At 32.3% G+C, this 24,271-nt stretch overlaps 2 protein-coding genes across 2 annotated transcripts in view; one reads left to right on the forward strand and one right to left on the reverse strand.

The window, feature by feature from the left end:
* Window positions 1-2,026, reverse strand: part of LOC109535100 (acidic mammalian chitinase) — a 7,587-nt gene extending 5,561 nt beyond the window's left edge. Inside the window, exon 1 of the mRNA XM_019900925.2 lies at window positions 1,846-2,026. Within this exon, the coding sequence (XP_019756484.2) occupies window positions 1,846-1,909 (64 nt within the window). The 5' untranslated portion in view covers window positions 1,910-2,026. The remainder of the gene's footprint in view (window positions 1-1,845) is intronic.
* Window positions 2,027-11,252: 9,226 nt separating this feature from the next.
* The window catches only part of LOC109535104 (neuroendocrine convertase 2), a gene marked incomplete in the record, with an annotated part of 36,365 nt that continues 23,346 nt past the window's right edge, over window positions 11,253-24,271 (forward strand). Inside the window, 1 exon segment of the mRNA XM_048667173.1 lies at window positions 11,253-11,451. Within this exon segment, the coding sequence (XP_048523130.1) occupies window positions 11,287-11,451 (165 nt within the window).

Genomic DNA, 24,271 nt, shown 5'->3' on the forward strand with positions numbered 1-24,271 from the left:
AGTTAAAGTATTTCACTTTAGCAATTGAGTGTTGCCTCTTAAATTAAACACTCTGTATATAAGGAATACATTTACGTTCGATATAGTATGTATAAACATTTACAATTTATTGATAAATGACAGCAATACGTTTTATCTAGTTCACTGCAAAAAAAATTATAATTTGGTAACAAGATTCATATATGTATGCAAAATGAAAAATTTATTAGTTTTATGACAAAATGTAGCAGTTCTCGTTCTTCATATTTTTCGAGAATAAGTCAAAGTAAGCGTAAGGACAAGAAATGGAAGGTTTTTTCTCAATTTTTTTTCCAACGACCGACCGAATGACCAGCAGCATTGATCGGGAATTCTTTGCTAATTTTAGAATGTTTCATAATGTTTCCAAAGTCTTGTGTTCCAAAACTGACCGTTTCATTATATGTATATTGCGTAGTTGGAAAATAATTGCGGTAAGCTTCATTCTACATTCAGCAGCATTCTACATATAATATGTGAATATAAAATGGGGCGATTTTTACCTAGACTTCTACGTAAAATCCTACTATCAATTCTAAAGATGCACTTTTCGAAAAAGTGATTTCCGATTTGTTTTTCGCCACCTTCTGTATAAGGCAGCAAAATCACAAACATGATATAATTTCAAGGCAAACAATGGTTCACATATTATACAAGAACAATGCATTTCCCACATGAATGTTATCACACACTCGACATAAGAGCAAAACAGATATATTTTGAGAAAAAGGAAGGAAAAAGAAAAAGTATTAAATAAATATCTGTACAGTTTGGAATTCAGTCAAGCAGATAAGTGTCTACAAACATTTACATGGCGAATTCCATATCACATTGGAGGAAATCTGTAAAATTTTCAAAATTGTAATAATATATATAAAAACACTAAAAAAGAAACATATTTAACTGATTCAAGTGAATCACCAAAATAAAAAACGCACAGTTCTTTGCATTATTGACGCACAAAACTGACTAATTGGGATTGACGACAGCATATCAATTTAATTGACGTGTTTGGACAATAAGCTGTAATCTGGAAACACCCACAGAAATGTATTACACGTCTGTTGTTGCTATCAGAGTGTTTGGTAAACAATATATTCAGGTAGACACTTAAGTCTGCCCATCAAATCATATTAACCCATCCATCATGGAAAATGTTGCATTATGCTGAAGAAATCTATGTAAACCATTTATGAAAGATGTTTTTCTTGTGTTTAAAGCATAAAATTTGAAATAAAGTAACAATAATTCTGCTAATAAAGATTGCTCTATATATCTATGATGATACAGCATAGTGGGTATTTATGCGGTGGAATCATTATTTCGGAAAATGAGTCTATTTTTTTAATTTGCAGATGTTTCTTATGTTGCATCAGCTTTTCCTGATTTCGTGATTTGTATAATTGTTTTTCTAAGTCAGAAAATATCGTAGGTAATGACGAAAATGATTATAATAAATTTTGTTCTAAAGTGAATTCCTATCTAAAAGAATATTCGTTTTTATGATATTTCACTATATTTAATTTTACTTTCACTTCTGCATCCACGTCTGGTCAAATTTTTGTAATAGAAATTAAACCATTTAAAGCCCGTAAAGCACCTTTTTTACTTCCTAAAGCATTACCGTACTTATAAATTTCTCTATTTTCCTGTTAACGTTACGAACTTTAACGCAAACATTTTCTTTACTTTGCTGCTTAAAATGTAAATTAAACTATAATTAAATATCATCACTTCCGGCTAAGTTGACAGTGAAATACGTTCTTCAGTGTTTAATATGTTGCAAAAACTAAATTATACACTGGATATATTTATGTGAATACTCACTGGCTGAAACATATTGAACAAGGCTCATAATGGCCAGAGTTACGCATAGTAACCTTTTACCCATGACTCCTCTGCTTTTCGAACAAATTTATTTAAACAATAACACTGTAAGCATGCGAATTATCAGTTTGTTGGCGATTTCACTGAAACAAACTAACGTGGTAATGTGAGAAAGCAAACCCTTAAATAAGTCTTCAAATTTATTTAATCTTTACGATTTAATCCTCCACAGCGTTTTATAATATTGTCTTACTTACCCTTTTATTACTATTATCTTTATGTACGTGCCCGTTATCTATTGTTAGTTTGTCAGTTAGCACTGATGGGAACAGCATTTTTCGCTAATATTATATGAATGTCATTTGTAACAATACGATTAATATTACTTAATTTATTTGTTCCGGATTTTATTCTAAAAATGCACGTGAAACCTTGCATAGGGCAAGTGCTTTGTAATTTTTAAACAAAATGTAATTAATATATATCAACGAATGCAAAACGTTTGCTAATTTTTTTCTTTATCGAATGGGGCTTTAAGCAAGCATTTCTGCAAATAACAATGACATTTGTGAGCTAAGTCATAAGAGAAGATCTAATGGACTCCAGACCGTTACCGAGAGTTTAAGTTCGTTTTATTTAATTTGTCACTTTGAAAAAACCTGATTTTATTTTTTTAACATTTTTAAACTATTATATTAAATATGACTATAAATTTCACAATAAAATTTTACAAAATAAATCATCCGGCGATGGAAGTTTTTTTCTTTTCCAAGAGATTTCAACTACACTTTAATGAGTGTAAATAACTACACTCATTAAAGTGTATTGATTTGATAAAGTTATAATCACCTTTGCTTAATAAAGACCCTTGCTTTTAATCTCCCTATCTTAGAAACTTCTGATTTATTATTATTTTTTCAAAAGAATTGAAACCACACAGTTTTGTTGAATTTTTAGTCCGAGCATTGGCGACGCCAGCTTTATTTTCCGCTTGGGCAAAACATTTTTCAAGATGGGCAGAAGATATGTATAATTTTAATTGAAAAAGTTGGATATTATATATCTGTTTTACGAAATATTTTGTTTTTTTCTTTGGCCGAATGTAATGTAAATATATTTTAATTATTTTTATTTGCCATACAAGCGTTGCAAAGATTAATTTTTAATAAGCACTTATAACGACATGTTTTTGTCAAACAAGAAGCCAACAGAGTTTGACAATACCTCAGTGTCTCAATATGAATTTACAATAGAAATATTATACGAGATTTTATCTATTTTCGTAAAATAACAAAACATTTTTTAAACGTTATTATGTTGGAAACCAATGCTGAATGGAATTCGCTACAACGCTAGTATTGTAATAAAAACTATTATCAACGATTCTTTTTTTTTGAATTGAATAATTCTTTTTACTAAAGGAAAGTAGATTAAAAATATTTAATTTGACAAAAATAACATTATAAACAGTGAATTAAACTTTTATAAGATCGTGAAATAATTCAATAATGAAATATGAATGCTTCTATTATTATGCTTAGCAGCAAACGAATCTATAATTAACTCTAAATCTATTTTTTCGCAATATTTTTTTCAACAAACAAGATGCCCAAGTCAGTACGCCTATCCTGACTCATGGTTGTTCTTAAATGTTTTTAGTTCTCTTTAAACTGCTGAAAGTTCTTTCGCAACTTATACTGGAAGATGGTACTGTCATTGCAATATTACACATTTTATTCATTTCATTGATACTAAATTAAAATTTTGCTAAAGGAATGTCAGATCTGGTAAAGTGTTTAGTTTCAGATTATTTGTGACCTCATACCTTTTAGTGGTAACTAGCAATGGCTTTGTCTCGTTTTCAATTGAAACTATACACTTGCACATTGGTAATGGTTAGCTAAAGAAATAAACGTTTTAGTTTACGTTTAAGTTTTAAAAAATGGTGGTAGATGGATTAAATGCACTTATTCATGTTTTTAAATTTAGCTTTTGTTTCTGCAGCCCTTTTCCAGTTCTTGTAGCCTTCGGTCACAAAACTGAAACTGCTGGTTCTACCTTGTTTGAAGACAAATCTATCAGGGAATACAGCATCTTTGACAATACTGTACATAACCCAAGGACACATGAAATAACAACTGGACTTAAAGCTACGGAGATCACAACCATACTGTTTTTTAGGAAAACTTGCTAAGACCGGCTGTCTTGAAAGTTCATGTAGCTGTAGAGCCAAACCAATTACTTCTTTTTCCTCTATATGAAAATCTTTGGCTCTTGTCCTAGCAGGGAACACGTTCCTACCCGTATTTAGATTAGAAAATAATTTATTAATATTAAGTACTTAAAAACTAATTTTTCAATTCCGGAACAACTCGGAATGCTTTCACGTTCCCTATCATTATTGTCGAATTTGATTTGATTTTTTAAATTCGCATTTATTTATATCGCTATTAAAAGTGGTTGGGGGAATGGTTGGGAAAGATACATTTTGGTTGGACGCTCGCCCAACTTCGTTCATCCCTAGCGCCGCCACCGAGTCGGGGGTTTAAAATAATGATACTAAAAATATCTGATGACTGTTATCCAAAATATGCAACAGTTTTAAAATGACGAATAAATTCCTATAAGAAATATTCTAAAAACAGCTTAGAGATGCAAAGTTTCATGTTCGCTTTCACGTACAGGCCCCCACGAACAATATACTTTATGATCAACGTTTATAGTTAATTGATATTCATTATCAATTAATGACCATAAAAGAAAATACGCGGCATCTAAAAACAAACGATAATAAAACCATAAAAAGGCCAATTCCGGATTTAAAAAAATATACTACTTTCTATTTAACTTGGGATTAGTTGAATGGTTTGCTAAAAGCCAAGGACCTTGCTAAAAGCCTTTGTAAAAAGTCACCAGACTGTGGATAAGGCCTACATTATTTTTTATGTTCTAACATTATTTATTGGGCTTTGATAACATTAAATTTTAACTTAGAAAATCGTCGGCAATCCCATGACCAACTTTGTAGTATCGAATTATAAACTACAAATAATGTAGACTTAAGTATTTATTCGTTCAATACACAGAAGTCAATTATAGCGCAATAAAAGTCGCAGGAGACCAATTGAAATTATGTAGTATAAGCTCAACTTTAGAATGTTTCAATTTATTCCTGATAAACAGATAAACGGTATTAGCGGGCTACATGGTAACTAATAATAACATTTTAATAATCTTAATAAATTTTTCGGACAACTGGAATATTGGGTCCTCAGACAAAGTTTATTTTCTTATCATTTTCGTATTGGACTAATTACATTATTGACATAATTTCTCTGGAGGAATTAGACTTGGTTACGTTTTTTACTTAGGTATTACTACTGCAGATGGTGTTTGAACAAACAAAATTCAAACGGCTCAAAATCTTCACTTGAGCACTATTTAAACAGCTAATTTAGATAGTTGTTGAAATTTATATTTTTGAGGCCTCTCTAAAAATATTTAGCATTCATAGTAATAAAGAGCTGATAGATTTATGTCCTGTTAATTCTTGTTTGGAATTTTGGCACCTTCAAGGTAGGGCATACCTAAATAATTTTCAAAGGTAGGGACAGTTCTCTATTTGAGATTTTCATTCCGAAATAGTTTTTTAGTTATTCGGAACTAAAGATGAAATTTTATATTTTCATGTTGTTGACAAAGATAACTCCGCCTTCTTTAGACACATTTTTTTTTAATTTGGCAAGAGGAAGGGCTATTATATTAATATTTAATTTGCAAAATATTTATCTTTGAAGCCACAGGGTGGTCAAAACAATTGTTCAAATTAAAGTATTTACGAGCTCAAAAAGTTCACTTCGTGTGTTAGTTATTCAGAATAACAGAAGCTTCAATTTTTGGCTAAATACGGTACTTTCTAAATCTATTTTTTATAATTTTCATTCATATAAAAATGCCTGCTTACGGAAATGTTTCATTCATTCTAAGATGGTATGTTGGGAAGGTTACCTTTTCAAATACCTATGGAAATGAAAAAAATAATTTTCGGCATGTTTTGCTTCTTTAGCATTGAAAAGGTCAAAATGCTGTTCATGCAATAAAGAAGTATGCCAATAATTCGATTTTCCAATATACATTTTTATAATGCATCGCATTCTTTGAAAGGACCCTTAAAACTGATGTAAACCCAATGAAAGCATAAATTGATTCAAACCGCTGCATAACTGCACAAGAAAAACTCAAACGTCAAGAAAATGTTTCATTGCGCCGATTATCACTGGGAACGAGGAATGAAACAATGAAAAACGCAAGAGATCATTCAGGAAAATAAGTGGTCGGCTTCAAACATGTAGACTAGTGACTAGGAAAGATTGTCTTTCATATTCATAAAATAAAACGAAATTTCTCTCTGAACAATCTGCTAGAAGATTGTCTTTAGAAGAAGATCTCTTTAGAACCTCCATAAGGAAAATAATTTTCTACTATTGCTTGACTTGTGATGTACTATGATGATGATATAATAAGGAATGGCATCAATTTTGAATCACCCTCTATACTCTTTTCGGTTTTTGCGGTTTCGGTCACGTTTTCAGATTCACTTGATAAATTAAAAAAAAAAACGGGTTTAACGTCAATAAAATCGAGCATTTGTATCTTGCTTGAATAACATGTTATCGAACTATTTGCCACCCTTGGTACCATCATCTATTGTATTGCTTAGTTAGCCACTCCAATTGTCTATTCAACTCGAACTCTAGCGCCTTCAATTATTTTTTGGTGTTTGGAAAATCCAGATAAAAACTTTTTATTGTTTCCCTCTGAATATAGAGCCTGACAAGTAATGTGGCTTATCATTTAGCATTTAGATTAGCGATGTCCATTAAGCTTCGCTTGTACTCACTAAATAGGATAATCCCCAATAAGAGATTATCCGATTTTGTGCTTTATCGTCTAAAAGAGGGCTTTAAATTAAATTACCCTGAATCCAGGCACTTGTCGTTTCAAATCGTTGGATTGCATACTAAGCGGATTTTTTCCATGAAACAAATCTTTGTTGCGAGCTAACGAATGGGCACACGATCGATAATCTTGTTAAAATATTTACAGGACATTGGAAAAATCTGCGACTAGATTAATCGACTAACAAACGAACTTGTTGATCAACTAAATTGTAGATCTGTGAGAGTTTTCATGTTGTTTTCAGCTGCTTTGCCATCACCAACTGCATGAAAACTTCCAAAAATACAATCCATAATCCGGACAAACACCATTGTTAAACAGGCTAAACGAATGTTCATCACAGAAATAAAGTTAGTCAAACAGGAATGACAATGGCATGATGAATCGAGGCCCATAAATGTTTCTTTTTTCGTGTGGGATTATTTTAATTGGCACTTACATATCCTTTTATCCATGTTCGTATAATGAAAGACTCGGATCGTATCTAATTTAGGATAGGATTCCATTGAAAACTAGCTGGAAAATAGGTAAGCCGGAAAGGAAAATATCCCGTATCCTGCCAGATGATATTTAACGCTGCTTTCGTAAATTTTCAACTTTGGGCTTTGGAGCTTTGTGCTGTTAGCAAACAGTCGATTAGTGTAACTAAAGACTTTACCTTTGGATAAAAGGGACCAAACACGACAGGCGGGTTTGAGGGTTGAATGACATAAAACATTAAATAAATCCCGAAAATATTAGATTACCCGAAATTTTCTGAGCAATAATGCAGATTTTCAGATTAAAGTCTATTGATAACTAAGCAATTTTTGTTATTGCGTTTCATAGCTATAATTTCCATGGCCTTCCTTTTCTAGTTCTAGTAATAAACTGTGACCGATTATCTTCTCCTAGTTAAATTATTCATCATCATCCCCATCTAGTTCAACGTTTATATTTGATACTCATTTTTTGACTAAATCAAGTCCTATTACTAATTAAATAAAAAAAAATAAGTTTTAAAGTTAACTCACCAGCCATACCTATTTTAACTTCAACTTGCACTTGAACCTATCACAGCAAAAATATGAACAAAAAGACACGAAAAAGTTTCTAAAAAAATTAATAGAAAAAAACCTTACATGGACTTATATTTGTGCAAATAACTCGAAAACGAAGACAGATACGAAGAAACTGCAAGAGACACTCTTAAATTGAACAACAAATGCATCTCAGAAACCGTAGTAGTTAAAGAGAAAATTCAAAATTTTTTTAAAACTTTAACACTTTTTTAATTTTGGTAACCATGGACCTGAGAAAAAAAACTTAAATAAAAACTCGATCTGCTTTGAGGTCCTCTCCACGCCCCTGCTCTGTGTCCATAAAGTTGTGAATCACCCTGTATATTTCCCCGCATACATTTGTTGGTAGTTCATTGGTTTTGTGCAAATTCGAATAATAAACAAAAAGCTTTTATGAAAATTATCGGAAAATTTGCAGCATTCGTGTTATCACCTCGCAAAATTTGCGTGCTTGTGATAAAGTGTATTTACTAGGATTTATATACGGTAAATGTTCAAAACAATTTTCATTCACGTTATATTTGTTTATTCAAATGGAGCTTTTGCTGCATAATATTTTTATCTTAATTGATTTTAAATTTGTTGATATAAATATTTTAAAAATTCTAATCATATTAATTGCATGACTTATCTAGACATTGCTATTTGTATTAGTAATATTTTTGTGTATTTTGAGTAATTTAGATAAAGGATATCTTACTACGAACTATACCCACACACTGAGAATAGATAAAAACAAAACGATTTTTAAACGTTTTATGAAACATATTTAGCAAAAATTGAGTAAACATTGTACGAAAATGAAAATCCCCATCTATTTTTGGAGAGCTGGCAAACATGAGCTACTAACTAAACTAAAAACAAATATGTAAGGAAATATTGATAAAAAGAGTATCAAAAATTTTACAAAAAGTTAAACGCGCGCTGATTTCGCAAACCTGGGCATAAAAGCATTAAAACTCAAACCTACATAGCTGCTAAAAAATCTTAACTCGGTAACTCAAGCAAGAAGCACTTTAAAATCAATACTCAAATTATAGAGTATACTGTGTAATAAATAGTTAAATTATAGAAGATTTGCAAAGCTTGCAAATTTGGGCTTTAAAATAGCAAATCTAATTTAGACACCCACCAATAAAAAATAGTAATTTGACAAAATGAGCAAGTAGCCGTTTGAAATGTTTACACGATTTATAGAGGATAATACACAACAAATGTTGTAAAACTCATCACTCTGCAGACTTTTTGCAGAAAGTTTGCAAACATTAGCCTCAAAGCATCAACATTGAAACTACACTGCTGCTAACAAAAAGTTATAATTCCAACATTAGTTCAAGTAGAGCTAGAGTGAAATTTTCACACAATTTATAGAAGATGTGAAAATGGTACTAAACCACAAACACAGAACCACAGGACAGAAAATATAAACATTCAAACTTACACCACAGCACTCTTTATAGAAGTTTTAGCTCAAAAAATGGAAAACCTTTTGAAAAAGTACTCAGTGATTTTTGAGAAGCTTGCATACTTGGGCTGAAAACACCAAAATGGTACTTAAAGTTCTGTTAAAAAATGTATCTCAAAACCAGTAATAAGAAGCAAATTGCAAATTTTAATCAACTGAAATTTACATTGACCAAAAATGTTTTAAAATCTACTCAATTTTTAAACATCTTGGCGATTTCAGTCTGAAAACACCAACATTCAAACTCACACGTTTGCTACTAAACGTGTAGAACGTGTTTTTTTCTTTCAATATACAATTTCTTCAAGATAATAACAGTTGAATATCGAATTTCAGCTTTGTTATTAAGTATTATTTTGAAATGGTCCCATGTTCGATTGGCAGCCTATTGGAATGCTTAAGTATTCTTAAACAGATTAAATTTCCTGGTCTACTGAACACGGGGACAAATTGATGAGACACAAATTGAGAATGAGTTAATAACCGAATACGCGAAACTGATTCAAATAGGTACCCGGTAATACTCCGAACTGAATCCGTTACCCTAACCTATTTCATTACATTTCAACCTCGCTTTCTGTGTTTATCTGTGGTTACTTGATATTTTGATATTTAAGAAGCAACATCATCATCATCATCATCACACAGCCATAGTTGTCCACTGCTGAACATAGGCCTCCCGTAACTTTGTCCATGCTCTTCTATCTTGTGCCTCCTGCATCCAATTGTCTTTGAAGCGCCTCAGATCGTCTCGCCATCTAGTAGGAGGTCGTCCTCTACTTCGTGTGGCATCTTGTCGTGGTCTCTACTCCAGTAGTGTTTTAGTCCACCTTCCATCCCTCATACCGGCCACATGTCCAGACCAGTTACACTTTAGGGAAGCTATCCTTTCAACAGCGTCTGTAACTCTGCACTTTCACACATGCCGTTGCTCCAGCGTATATGTTCTTTATAAGAGTGATATATCTGTGATGGATTCTGCATTCAGTTAACGCCTCGAGCATTTTTTACTGGTCGATAGTGTCGAATGCTTTCTGGAAGTCTACAAAAATTCGAGCTAAAGGCTGGTTATATTCCACGCATCTCTCAATAAGGGTTTTCATTGCTTGAAGATGGTCTTTAGTACCAAAGCCCGCTCGGAAGCCTCCCTGTTCTACAGGTTGATAGAAAACCAATTTATTCGTCAATCTCTTTGTTATAATTTTCATAAACATTTTATATAGATGAGATAATAGACTAATGGGACGGTAATTTTGTAAGTCTGCAATATCCCCTTTCTTGGGCATGATGGTGATTATTGCGTTGTTCCACACTGATGGAATTTGTCCATCGAACAAACATAGGTTGAATAGCTTACATATAGCTTGGGTCAATATTCGTCCTCCTGCCTTTATCTGTTCAATCATGATTGAACAGAAGAAGCAACATATATTTACGTAATGCTAATGTGGCAGGTTCCTTGCAAAACATTGTTGCCGCCCTTCTGATCTAGTTTTTTGCAAATATCCCAGTTTTTGATAAGAATTAATTTGTTTTCCATATTTCCTTTGCTCCCCAAACACCCCCCGAAGAATGACGCTAATGTTGAATCACTCAGTATCTATTGGTTTCAAATCGGGAAAAAAACGTGCAATAAAACAGAACGATAATCTCGACAATGATCAAATAAACCACAAATTACAAAAACCGAGTCCTCGTTCAAGTGTTTACTCGCACTGTTATCGCCACCCTAATTACATTGTAAATCGCCAGATCTCCCATTTTTTCCCGAAAGAAATGAATTGTGTCATCCCCCCGCTTATGGTCACCCGTCGTCACCCCTCAGAATAGGTGCCCCAATAGCATGCTTCGTCAAAATCGATGTTATGACGTCAAGATGCGCGAAATTTTCGACGCCAGGCGTCCACAACCGACGTCTAGTTAGTCGTGCGTTTCTTTCGCGTCAAGCCGACGATCATGCCTCTTCTTTGGAGGCCGATTTTTTTCATTCTTCTTTCGCTAATTTCATTCGTTGTCGCTGACTTGTTCAGTAACTCATTTTTGGTTAGGTTCAAACGCGATTTGAACCCTGATGAGGCCCACCAGGTCGCGAAACGTCACGGCTTCGTCAACATGGGACCGGTGAGTTTGAGGTTTGAGGTTTAAAGCGTCCAACAGCTGTTTAGGATCGTTGACACTCATTTATTTGCATGTGGTACCATCCCACTTACCATCATTTACTGGGAAGCTATTGAAAATCGTCTTGGAGCTTTCAAAGTTTTGAAACTCTCCTAAATGGAATTGAAACTTTTCGAGGTTTAATTGATGAAATCTGATCACGATATTCAAATATTTTCCTTGGAATCGTGTCCCATTCATTTGGAATTGTAACTATTTCCAAGGTTTAATTTATAATCACTTTGAGCAACCCTGTAGCATTTGCTACTTTTCCGCCTCGTTACTATTAATTACAAACATTCTCCTAATTTACTTAGAGATAAGCTCCTAAATTAGGAGCCTGCTAAGTTTTCCTTTGACAAAATATTGAATCGACTTTGAAATGGCTGATATAAAATTAATACACTTTCGAATCGATTTATTTTCACTTTCCTTGAAATTTATTTGTATTCAATACATCGGGCTGTGAAATGACTCTATTCAGAAGCCGGTCAATTGGGAATTATGGCCCAATACAGAAGCGCTGCAAGTCTGGATTCTATATGTAGTAATAATATTTTATTTGATTCAGCTGGAACGTCTTGCTCAATTTGATAAAAGATTCAATGGTAGTTTGAAAGGGGAAAAAACGTATTATTATTTCCAGTATTCCCAGTTTACGTTTCTTGGGATATGACGATTTGATATTTGAAACAAAATATTTAAAAATCAGGTTCATAGTCGCTTTGTGTAAATAATCCGGCCATCAGAAAAATGCAACTAAAAATAAAAATCGAAGAGCATTTATCAAAAATGTTAAGTAACAACGGAGCTCAGTAAGCAAAAATGCAAATAACCTAATCAACTAATCAAATAGCCGAAGAAATTGGCTAGTAGATAATGATTTAGAACTATGATTGAAGCTTCTAGGGATTTTTCAGTAAAACTATAGAAGACGTTTGCTTATGAATGTTTTTCCATGTCCGGAAATATCTCCCTCCTCAAGCGGAAGTCCCATGCATGTTTCCAAACGTCCGACGATCCCACAGCGGTTCTATTGAGTCAGATCTTTTATACATGCGTCCGATGTCGTGTAAAGTTGAAAACTGTTTAACTTTCATCCAATGTTGTATGAGTTTCAACTTCATTTCCTCTCTCTTGTGATTTCACTCAAGTTCACTCAATGCAAGACTCAGGATTCTGAGCCATATTTATGAAACTGTTAGAGTCTGCAGTGTGAAGTATCTTCTAAAGACGGTGAAATTATCTAATTGTTGCTTGGTTTGCTTTGGCACAAGCGAATTTTTCAAGCATCGAGTGCAGTAGAGTGAACACATTAATTTTGAGACCGGTATTTACTAAGCCAGCAATAGCAGGATTATTGTGATAAAACTGCTCGAGTCTCTAAAGCTTTTAAGGATGTGGAAATTTCAAAATGCCACCTGCTTCAGTTTTCAAGATGATGTTTTTTAAATAGAGAGCGCAGTAGAGTATAATCATCCATTATCATCCTGGTATTTACTAATCTGGAAAAATCTTAGAGTCGAGTGCCATCGAAAGATGGTGAAAATTTGCTACTTCCTTCAGTTTTGAAGTTCGTAAGAGATAATATAAGTTGAGTAAAAGGATCTATTTTTATTACCGATATTTACTAAGTTGGCAAAATTAGTATTCTCGCCGATAAATTGTTTTAAACTGTCCGCGTTTGTAAAATGTGTCCTCAAAAGACAGTTAAACATACTGGAAAAGATCAGGATTATGAGATATTTTTTAAAATTACCCCGTTTTTTGCGCCAAGCGCTTTCTAACTGGTAAAAATGTGAATTATCTGCTTGCTTTAATTTCGAAAAGACGAATTTTTAAAGAGACAGCAGTTGAGTACGAATAGCCATTTTCAGACCTATATTTACTTAGCTTAGATGAAAAAAGTCAGAATTATAGGCGATATTATGAAGCTATCGGCATTTATAGAGTCAAGTATTTTCGAAATATGCTGAAAATGTCAAACTACTTTTTGCTATGGTTTGGAAGAGGCGAATTTTTAATGGAAATAGGGCAGTTGAGTGAAAAAGCGGGGAAAGCGGAAAGGAAGCGACATTTACTAAGCTGGAAAACATCAGCATTCTGCACAATTATCATCAAACTTTCAGAGTTGCTAACGCCGACTGTCGCCGATGGGCGGTGAAAATTTACAATTGACGTTTGCTTTAGTTTGGAAGATGCGAATTTTTAATGGGTATCGTGCATTTGAACAAAGGCGTCAATTTTGAGACCGATAATTTCTCATCTGGAAACATCTGGATTCTCGGATATTTTTTGCAAACTTTCAGAATTTTTAGGCTGAAGAGCTTTCGAAAGATGGCGATATTTTGAAACTGCTACTTGCTTTAGTTGGAAAGATACCAATTTTTTAAGTTTAAGCCCAGTTAACTAAAAGAATCCAATTTTAGACCGAAATTTATTCTGCAATCAGGAGTCCAAGGAATTTTTATCAATATTGCTTGGTAAAAATCGTAAATTGATGTTTGCCTTAAAACTCGAGAAAACATTTTTGCACGAAACGGCATTTGGGAGACATGGAGTCTTATATTAAAATGTCGTCCATTGCTGCCCTGAACAACCTCTAGAAGTTTGATTCTGTAGTTCTAAATCACTCTGTATAGTTAAATGCTTTTAACTTCCGATAGGGAAAATAATGAGTTTTGAAACGACTGCACATGAAACCTCAAATATATTCAACTTCAACTTTTAAATAACTTTTTCAGGCTATTAAAGGTTTAATTTGTTTCGTGTTCTGTTCGTACGTCATAAAACTTTTACCTACAAATAATTCTCTATTGATTACTTCGTACGAGTGTTGCCTAAAGTACATATTTGCTAACCTTTTTCAGATATTTGTTGGCAGCAATTCTAAAATATATAAATTTCACTCTATGTAAGAAAAAAAATTTTTGCACGCTTACTATAGCGCTTTTAAGCAACATTTTCGAAATATAAATTCTCTCTCTTAATCTTAAACACTAAACTCCTTATTCTAAGCGAAAACCACTTATTTTTTCGAGGAAATCACAAACAGTTTTATTGTGGTTTTTTCGGCACAAAACAGACATTTGTTCTCAGAATTATCTGCAATGCACCCCATTTTTCGGACTGACATGGTCGGCAAAATTTCGTAGTAAGTTGTTATGTACACCACACATAAAAAGAAAGATTTATCTTTGTGTGCACGTTATATTATGGAAATAGCGCTTTGGGAACTATTTAACCTAGAGGTTGGGTTTTGCTTAAACAAAGTAAAATATATATGCAAAGCGCTCATGATATATTTGCCTAAAAGGTAAACGTAAGCGGGAAAGTTGAAAATAAATCAGCAATTGGAACGGACAGTTGCAAATATGGGTACAAAACGATAACTAATTAAGCTAAACATCGGTCTAAAACTGCAATAAAACTTGCTTCAATAGTAATAATGCCTGTGTTGTTGAATAATAAAAGTCTAATCATTTTAGTTTAAACTTTTGATGAAGAGCGGTGATTAAAGATGAATTCTAAGTGCGGTTAACTTGCATCCAGTGATGGTTGAATCAGTCCCAAATTAACGCTCTTTTGAAATAAATTACATATGCTCAAACTTCCTGCCTGCTTTGTAATTTGCGTTGAATTTCACTCTTTTCATTTTTTGCGTTAAATTTCTAATGTTTTAATATATCAAATGCCTAAGAAAGTAACTATGAATTATATATTAGCATAAACAATGTTCCTGGGTTTCAGTCATTTATTTAAAATATCACAATTTAGTCATTAAAACGTTTGGGTGTTTTTCCACCATCATCAGTTTGTTCGTGTAGGCAGTTGTTGCAACGCAAGTTTTGAATCCCAAAACCTGAATGAAAAGACCACTAGCAATTTTTCATTTTAATTCTTAATTTTTTCAAAGTTTTTGGATTAATCAGACTATGAAACTTTTGGATTAATGTCCACTATGAAATTGAATGAAACTGGCGACTATCAGGCTTTAAAGTGATTTCCAAAAAATATTGCCAACATAAGAAAGTTTGATCAAAAAAAGCTTGTTGCCTTTTATATTTCTCGATCTATTTTAACTAACGGAATAAGTTTCATTTTTATTACACGAATAAGTAAATTATTTCTTCGCTGTGTCAGGCTTAAATAGGGTCAATCTTTTTACTGCTTCTCCATACTTTATGTTGAATCATTTTATTCTTATTTATATTTTGATAATTAATTTTTCGTCATTAATAGTTCGCTCAGAAGTTATGCAGCTTTTTTGAGCTGCAACATGTTGAATCCTCCAATTAAGTAAAAAGTTAACCACTCAGCTAACATAAATAGGTATCCCAAAAAGCTCTTTATACCAAACTGCCGAAGCTGAAACGTAAGTGACAGCTTAAATTAAAGGTAAAGCGAAACCTCTTTTTATTTTCCATATATAACTTAGAAAATAACTTTCTTGTTTACTTTTTTAAGGAAACCGAACAATAATAATTGAAATTCCAGCACGAGATTCGACATGCACAAGCAACGAATATTTCCTTTATAAGTTTTATTCGACAGGGAACTTCGGGTTAAAACGTTTACGTATTTCTTGTTGGTCTTTTGATTTGCAAACTGGAGTTTTCCAGGGTTTGGTTATTACATTTATGAATATTTCTGCTCGAATATACCGTACAGTAATAAAACTTTATTAAATGTGCGGTAATTGGTAGATGTGGATTGAATATGAATCAATATTATATTTGATATTTAAATATGTCTGATTTTTGAAAAGACTTACATGTAAGCAGTTCTGACTATTAAACTAAGCAACGGATTTTTCTTGTTGAAAATCATGAGGTTATCATCAGCTAAGGTAAGGAAACACATCACTCAAACTACTCAGCTTCTTTTGATAGAAAATATATTTTATATAATTTATATAAGAAAATCTTCAAAATTTTTACGTTAAATATATTCTACGACTAATAGTCGTAATACTGACTTAAAATCTCTCAGTAACTTAAAATGCAACTTAATTTATCAAGTGTGAGATACGTTTTGTGGTTTCTTAATGAACTCTCCAGTAACTTTTTCAAGCCCCAGTAATAAAGTTTATAGTGTAAGAATGGCTGGCATTGTTGCGACTTTCTTTCCAGTAATTCATGACCCAAGCTATCCATCACATGGATATAATTTTCTTCATTTTAAAATAAAAGTAAAATAATGTATAAATTTACTTGCAAAAATTAAGGTAATTTAAAAATGGCTCTCAAGTACTTGGTATGTAATTCGAAAGGTTTGCACACCACCAGAGTATACTTTGTAAGTGCGATTAAAAAATAAAACTTTATTTCACCAATAAAAGCCCATTAAATCATCTTTAGGTTGTAAAACTAAATGTCGTTCTAATTTGTTCATGAAAAATTCCATGTAAACACTTTAATTTAAATCCTAAAATAAGTTGTGATTGACGAAAATTTCCAACTAGTTCGTTTTCAATGCATGGCAATAACGCAATAGAGTTTCTTCTTTTCCAAATATCAACATTTATTGCCGCTGGAAAATTTTCATGTGCTCAATGTAATTTCGAGTCTGTTCAAACAAAAAACAAAAAAATGGGAATTTTTATCGAATTCTCCGGAGTGTTTTAACCCCTGAAAAATTTTAATTCGTAATTAAAACGCTTAAAGTACGCAATTGAAGAAGCAATTTAAATTCAAATATCCACTTAATCAAAGATAAGCAAATCTGAATTCCTGGCTGAGAGCGATTGTTTTCCAAGATGATTGTGCGTCATTGCAGTTTATTTAAAAGCATCTGGTAATTATGGCGTTTAATTGGTAAAAACTTTCTGTGAAGGATGTCCGTTATATAAAAAGCAGAACAGAATGCACATGACTCTATTCAAAGTGGGCACATATGTGTAGGTAAAACGTGAGCTTTTAAAACTCCGTTACTATGAACCAAAGTAAACTTTACCTTAAACAGCAATGAAATATATAATGTAAACATTTTAAGGAAAATATAATCAAATCAACATTCCGAACAATTCGGGCTTAATTTAGTGTTTAAAGTATAAATCAGGTACATGGAGAAGCCGAGTTTGGTTAGCACCAAGATAGCTTTAAATTCGATTTACTTTCACGTCGCTTCCCTGATACTCTCCATTAAATGGGTACAATTTCGAGGATTCCATCAGGATCAGTTAGTTTGCCTTATTTACGGTATCAAACTTTGATCCAGTCTAATTCCCTTGAAAGCGACCCTCTAATAGGTGAACGTGAAGAGATTTGTTATTCGTTTGGAACTTAAACACATAAATCAGGTCTTGGAATTGAATGGGTAACATATTGAAAATGTGTTTCAACTGTGGTTACAGTTATTTTCAATTAATTGCTCAAGTTATCTCTGCTGTCGCAGATATTAATGTTTACCGGATAATCCAGTGAATTCATTTAGGAAAATTGACTGCAATTTTAGTATGGAATACTTATTTTATTGCGAAAGTTAAACTACCGACTATTGGGCAATATGATAATAAACCGTATTACAAGATTTGAAAATGTCTGGGATTTTTTTAATATAAAAAAATACTTATTGCTAATTATTAAGTTTGTCTCTATCTTTCAGCTATTTGCTTTTGCTAAACAGATTATTCAAAACGTCTTGCAACTTTTCTTCTAGAAGTGTTTTTCAGAAATTAGATATGTCTTTAATCAAACTGTTTTTGGAACGCTGCACTCCATTTCTATCTGGGTTTTACTTAACCAAATCAATTCTGATTTTCTTTACATTTCTGTGTAATCCTATCGATCTTGCCTTGTGCTTTCGGAACTTCCCATCGGTTATTATCTCGTTTTTTTGCTTCAATTTTTTCTGGGTGAAAATTTATTTCGTTTTCTCTACTTTACTTGTATATTGATAATTTTTGTGCTGAACAGTAATTTTTCTCCATGGGGGTTTCCAGTGGGCGTCCTTGTAACATCCAAAGTTAAGTCATTCTTAATTGATTAATTCTTTTGGATTTGTTTTGTTTCGAACTCCCACTGGAAAAGGATCAGCAACAGCAAAATTCAATAAATGGGACAAAAACGTTCATAATACTAAAAGGGTTTTAATGCGTGTTATTTATGCATGAAACCTAATTAGCTCTCGATATTCATTAAAAACCGTCAGCATTATGATTGATCAATTTTCTATTTAATTTGCATACCCCTTTCAGCTCTTTTGATCAATAACTTATTAAAGACATGACTTCTAGGTCGATTAAACCGTCGCATATTGTATGGGTGGTGTTTATGTGGGCATTACTCAAAGATGTTTTCCACATTTATCTTCAATAATGTCACGTTGAAGCCCACTCGACTTTTATCTCGTCGCATGAAAATTATCACCCTTGTGAAAAAAAGCGTCTTCATTAGATGCGGCTACTTTGCTCTATTAGCATGTGCTATTTTCAGCTACTTTAAGTTAGTGAGATATTTGCTGAAGTTTTTCAAATTTGCATCTTAACCAGCCTTCTAATAAAGAGGTTTAAAGTAGAAATGTTTAAACAAACCATGTTTTTGGTAACGAAATGTTTATTATAAGCTTTAGGTACTATAAAGAGGTGACGCATCAAGTTTCTTTAAAAATATATTCATTAGTTGATGATTAATAATCTCTGAAAAGTTGATGTTACTAGTAAGTTATTCATGTAACCTTTATGTAAAAAATATAAATATATTTAAAACCAAAAAGTATGACTCAATATACAAAATGTGTTTCTGTACTTGGCTCACTTGTTTTTGTAACATTATGGTATATTATAAGCATAGCATAAATTACAATCAACTTTTGCTAATCGCCAATAAGTTTGTCCATAAAATAAATGAAACGGAATTCATCAAAATCAACTGGAAAACAATTACAAAATTATTGGATCTGTAACACATGCTTAAATACTTTATTTGCTGTGCAAAATGGATATAATTTATTGAACAAACATCCATCAAATCAACTCTTCATCAAAACCCATTTTTATATTCCGTCAGCTTTAAACAACAAAACCATTAGTATTTCGAAATCGTTGTGTTAAATTTTGTATGTGAACATTTTGCAACAACTGAAATAATCCTTGATGTGATATGTGGATGTGGAGAATGTGTGAACACTGGGGAGTGTTCACATACGAGTTCCGTTAAAGAAATTACATAAAAATTAATAATATCAAAGTCACGGACGTGTTAGTTTTTGATTTATGTAGTTAATATTGTGCTCGGACGTGCGGAAATGATATCGTGACCTACCCACATGAGAGTAATAAAAAAAAGTGTGTTTCACGTTTCTGATCAGTTACAATTGCCTTATCAGGATGCTGCATAAGGAAAGGTCTGCCGTCATGGCTGTTTTACGACAATATTATATTGCAAACCTTTTTTTTTAACAAGTTTTTTTTTAACAAAAGTTTCTTCAGAAATTTCTTGAATATTGTGCAAATCACATCGTTTGCAAAAAGTATAGCGATCGCTTAAAAGATTGAAATGTTTATGTTGTTAATTCTTTCTGCTAAGAAAATTATGAAAAGCTGCTTCAAGTACGAAATATGTAGATATGTATTTGTTACATTGTCCTTGCTATAGAATGTATAAGACCTGAAATCGCATACCATGTTTTTTAAATAAATTTCATATAAAAGACTCATTTATATCTGAAGAACTCCCGATCATTCTGGATAAACTGCATTATTTTAATCTCTTTCTACTGAAGATTGACGCTGCGTAAATATTTGCTAGCCCATGAGCCGCTTAAAGCTAGGTCGCGGTGAAGTTACTTTCAGGATAATTAAATTCACGAACTCACTGCCCTTGTCACTCTAAAAATGTACATACATAAAACATATATGATGAATAAATTGGGACTAAAGTTAACAAATTTGTTAAATAATCGAACTATGGCTAAACTGTTTTAGCAACAAAATCATTTTTTAAATTATTTCTTTACTCTGCAGTGGTGCCTCTTAATAATAGTACAGACACAAATAATTTATTAAAAAAATATAGGCGTAAGAGATTATGGATCGATCTCGATTCCTCTAACTTAAAAAACTCGTAATGAAGAAGGGAGATTGATCAGTAAGGCAGCAACAAAGACGAAGGACGAATGGAGGAATATTTCAACCGCTGCTCAAAGGATGTTCTGAGTCAAACCATTAAAATAAATTATTTTAATAGCAAATGATGCATAAGCAAGATGCTGAAAATTATTAGAGAACGGGAAGAGTAAAAAATTAGTTGTCAATTTTCCAGTTAAAGCATTAATAACTTAAAACCTTCTTGCTTGGCCAGATGAAACTGCAGTTAAAATTGTTGATTAATATGCAAGTGTTGCAGCTAAAAGCGAGAGAAATATCGGGAACAGTTGTCACTTCTGCATCGGATGTGTTTGTTATTCTTTTCAGTTCTTTATAATTTTTTGTAGGTTATTACTTCTTTTCTAATCTTATGAAGGAATATTAATGGAGAAAAAATGAAATAACTAACCCAAACTAAAATTTCAATGATTGTTTAGATTTAACGGTTTGCTGAGTTAAGTCAATTTGGTAGAAATTATTGTGATTCAAAAATCTAATTACAAATTAATTGGCATGCAGCGGTAAAACTGTTTAACTTTTTCCAGCTGTTGATGGATATTTTTCCAAATAATTGTTAGTTTTGGTGCAATTTGTCGAAATGTTAGTTGAATCTATATTTAAAGTCAATATAGACTGGAAGTCTGCTAAACATAGAAATGTAAGGCAGCTTTTCTTTCAGATTAAAGACAAATTTGGAGATTTCAATGTTAAAATTGGTGAGAAAAACGCTCGCGAATTTGTGCTAATAGTTGCGTCTTTGGTAGAAGTTAACCAATTGAATAGATTTAAATTGCATTCAAAATGTCGACACTTTTCATGTGTTATTTACATTCTTCTAGTGAAAAGTACAAATAAATATACTTTAGTGAAATTTCTCAATTTTCAAGTTGAAATTGCAAATAAATGTGTTAATACCTGGAGTTTGAAGCCGATTTCTAATTTCTTACTTTTGCACTGTTCAGTCCATTAAAGTGTCAAATAGTGGTAATAAAAAACTTGGAAGATACCAAAATTTTAATTAATAGGAGCAATTATCATTTTGCAGCCCCAGAGCATAAAACAGTTTTAAAAAGCAGCTCGAATAAAATGATAAACAGTGTGCAACCGCCGGTTAATCTGAAGAGGATTTAGAGAGGATTCTAAAGAGGATTCTAGAGGGAGAGGAATCTTAGAGAAGATTCGGGAGTTCTAATTGGTAGCAAGCAAATTTATTTGCAAAATTTACAAGAAAGTAGAAAATTGATGATATTGGATCCAATGCATCAATAAAAACAGGAAACCGCTTGAAAAAAACTGTAATGAAGAAACCTAGTGTGAATGAAATAGAAGACGTACAACACACAAATCAATCATCCACAATTCATTTCGTCATGCAATCGTCACATCAACAAACTCACAAATTTACATCGCAACAGGCAGTTCTGCACACAAAACTTTTAAATATCGTTTAAGCATGTTAGGGAAAAACAAGAAAGACTTTTTGGAATAGAATGTATCCACAGAAAAGAATGTGAAGGAAAATTTCACTATATATAGGACAAAGTTTTATTTGATGTTCCCAGTTTGAATCACTTTCAATATTTTCTAGTCGTAAGTTTTGAAGCAAAAATATCGGCAATTTATAAAAAGCTATGTGGGCGTCCCAGTGACGTGGTGCGACGACGTCTTGGAGTTGTTTCTAACCCCCGTCGTCACGACGTTCGAAAGTCATTTGAGGGAATTAGAAGGATGTTTATGTAACGGTTGGAGGTCTCACAATACCGCTTAGCAATGATGTCGTTTCCCATTAACAAATAAACGCTCACTATGTACATTCGCTACAATTAAAGACGTGCATGGTTTCGGAGTTAGTAGTTCAGCAATATGTTTTCCAGTTTTAGATCCTCATTTCCCACGTTAATGGAATAGATAAAATATCCTTGACACTCACTAAAAACCCCCAAATGGTGGAATACGAAAGCAGGCTCGAATAATTCAATTAAGCTAATGTTCAATAGTGGAGCACGACCCGATATTTATGAAATTAGTATTTTGATGAAAAAGAACACACATTGTGTATAAAAGCATTTATGTTTTAGCCGTCAGTGCATTCAAATTTTTATTGCTACTCTACTTCTAAGAAAGTAATTAGTAGAGGAATACAGGCATTTTTATAATATTCTTGTTCAAAATGTGTCTTCATGTTCTAAAAATGCTTGATGTTCGTCTATAAAACCTATTATTCCGTCATGAAATACAAATATTTGAGAACTTGATGCCGCTTGATCGATTTAATTACACAGAAAGCTTAAAACTTAATACGAAACATCGGCAACTTTTCAAACGAGATAATTTAGTTTAAATTCACGATTTCTAACATAAAAGCAAAGTAAAAGTTTTAAGTTATAAGGGCTAGATTTTTACACACGGAAAGGCGATAGAACATTTAAATTTTCTATTAGCAGTAACGTAGACATCACGTAAAGCGATCAAAAATAAAATAGGAAATGAGTCAAATTAAGTGAAATAAAAAAAAATTGCCTTAAGTATCTGATATTCAAATTTCGCTTTCTGGGTCAAAACAAACTGGATCTTGAAATCAAAACTTTTTTGAGAAAACTGCCAATATTTCCTTATCGATTGTTTACTTTTTAAAAAGTCCTTTTAGTTCTCTCTGGAATGATATAAAAATGAGCGTTCTTGGTCATTTTGCTTCCAAGAAATAACTGAAATGACACTCTTATTCTTTCATTTATACTATTTAATTAACTTAATTTTAATCTTAATTTTATCTTTTAACTTAACTTAATTCTACTGCCCACTATTCAAATATCAGCTGATTTTATTTATCAGTTCCATTTTATATTTAATCAACAGTGTGAGCTTTAATTAGTTGTTTTCGAAGAGCTATATATTTTCTAATTAAGTGAGAGTTGAAATCGGCATATGAAAAGCTTAATTATTGCTTTGCAATTTTACCGTTCACACTCACCCACAAACAGACGGGATTTCAGTTTGAAATGCGTGATTAAACCAAACACTTGGAGTGAAAAACATTCGATGAGATCAAATTGTACGTGGTATTTGCCTAATACTTCTCGAGTTGCTTTCCTTTCAATTAAAAATCCCAATTTGCAACTTGATATTACTAATATAGAAGTTCACATTATAATAAAGCTGAAAATGATACATTCCACATGAATATTGTTTTTCGACAATTTCAATTGATAACGCATCTAAGACGGTGGGAGGAAAAAATTAAGCAAGAAAGGAAAAAAACCAGCTACTTAAGAAAAACATGACCTAATTGACCCTACGTTATTTTATGTAAAATATCAATAAAGATTAACAATATTTCCTTCATCTAATCCCAGGTTAATTGGATTGGCTTACTTGTTAAGATTAACAATGGTGAAAATTCCAAAATAATGATAAAACCAAGTGAACGTTGATCACGTTTTATTCTATGTGAGAAAAAGTGTATTAAATCCACATGATGTTATAAGTATTACATTTGATAACGTTTTATTTGGTCAGATTTTACGTCACAACTTTTAAATATAAACTTAAAAATAAAATTAGCTTAGTTAGTTTGTGACTATTGTGACTTGACTTAATTGGGAGATGGATTAAACTGTATTTTCTACTTTTAGTTAATTGAATAAATTGACTTGATTGATTTGGTTTATTATAATTCGATTTTTTTGGATCTTGACA

The sequence above is a fragment of the Dendroctonus ponderosae genome, unplaced genomic scaffold, assembly GCF_020466585.1.
Source record: "Dendroctonus ponderosae isolate FM_Combo_2020 unplaced genomic scaffold, Dpon_F_20191213v2 Dpon_F_20191213_6, whole genome shotgun sequence".
Lineage (NCBI taxonomy): Eukaryota > Metazoa > Arthropoda > Insecta > Coleoptera > Curculionidae > Dendroctonus > Dendroctonus ponderosae.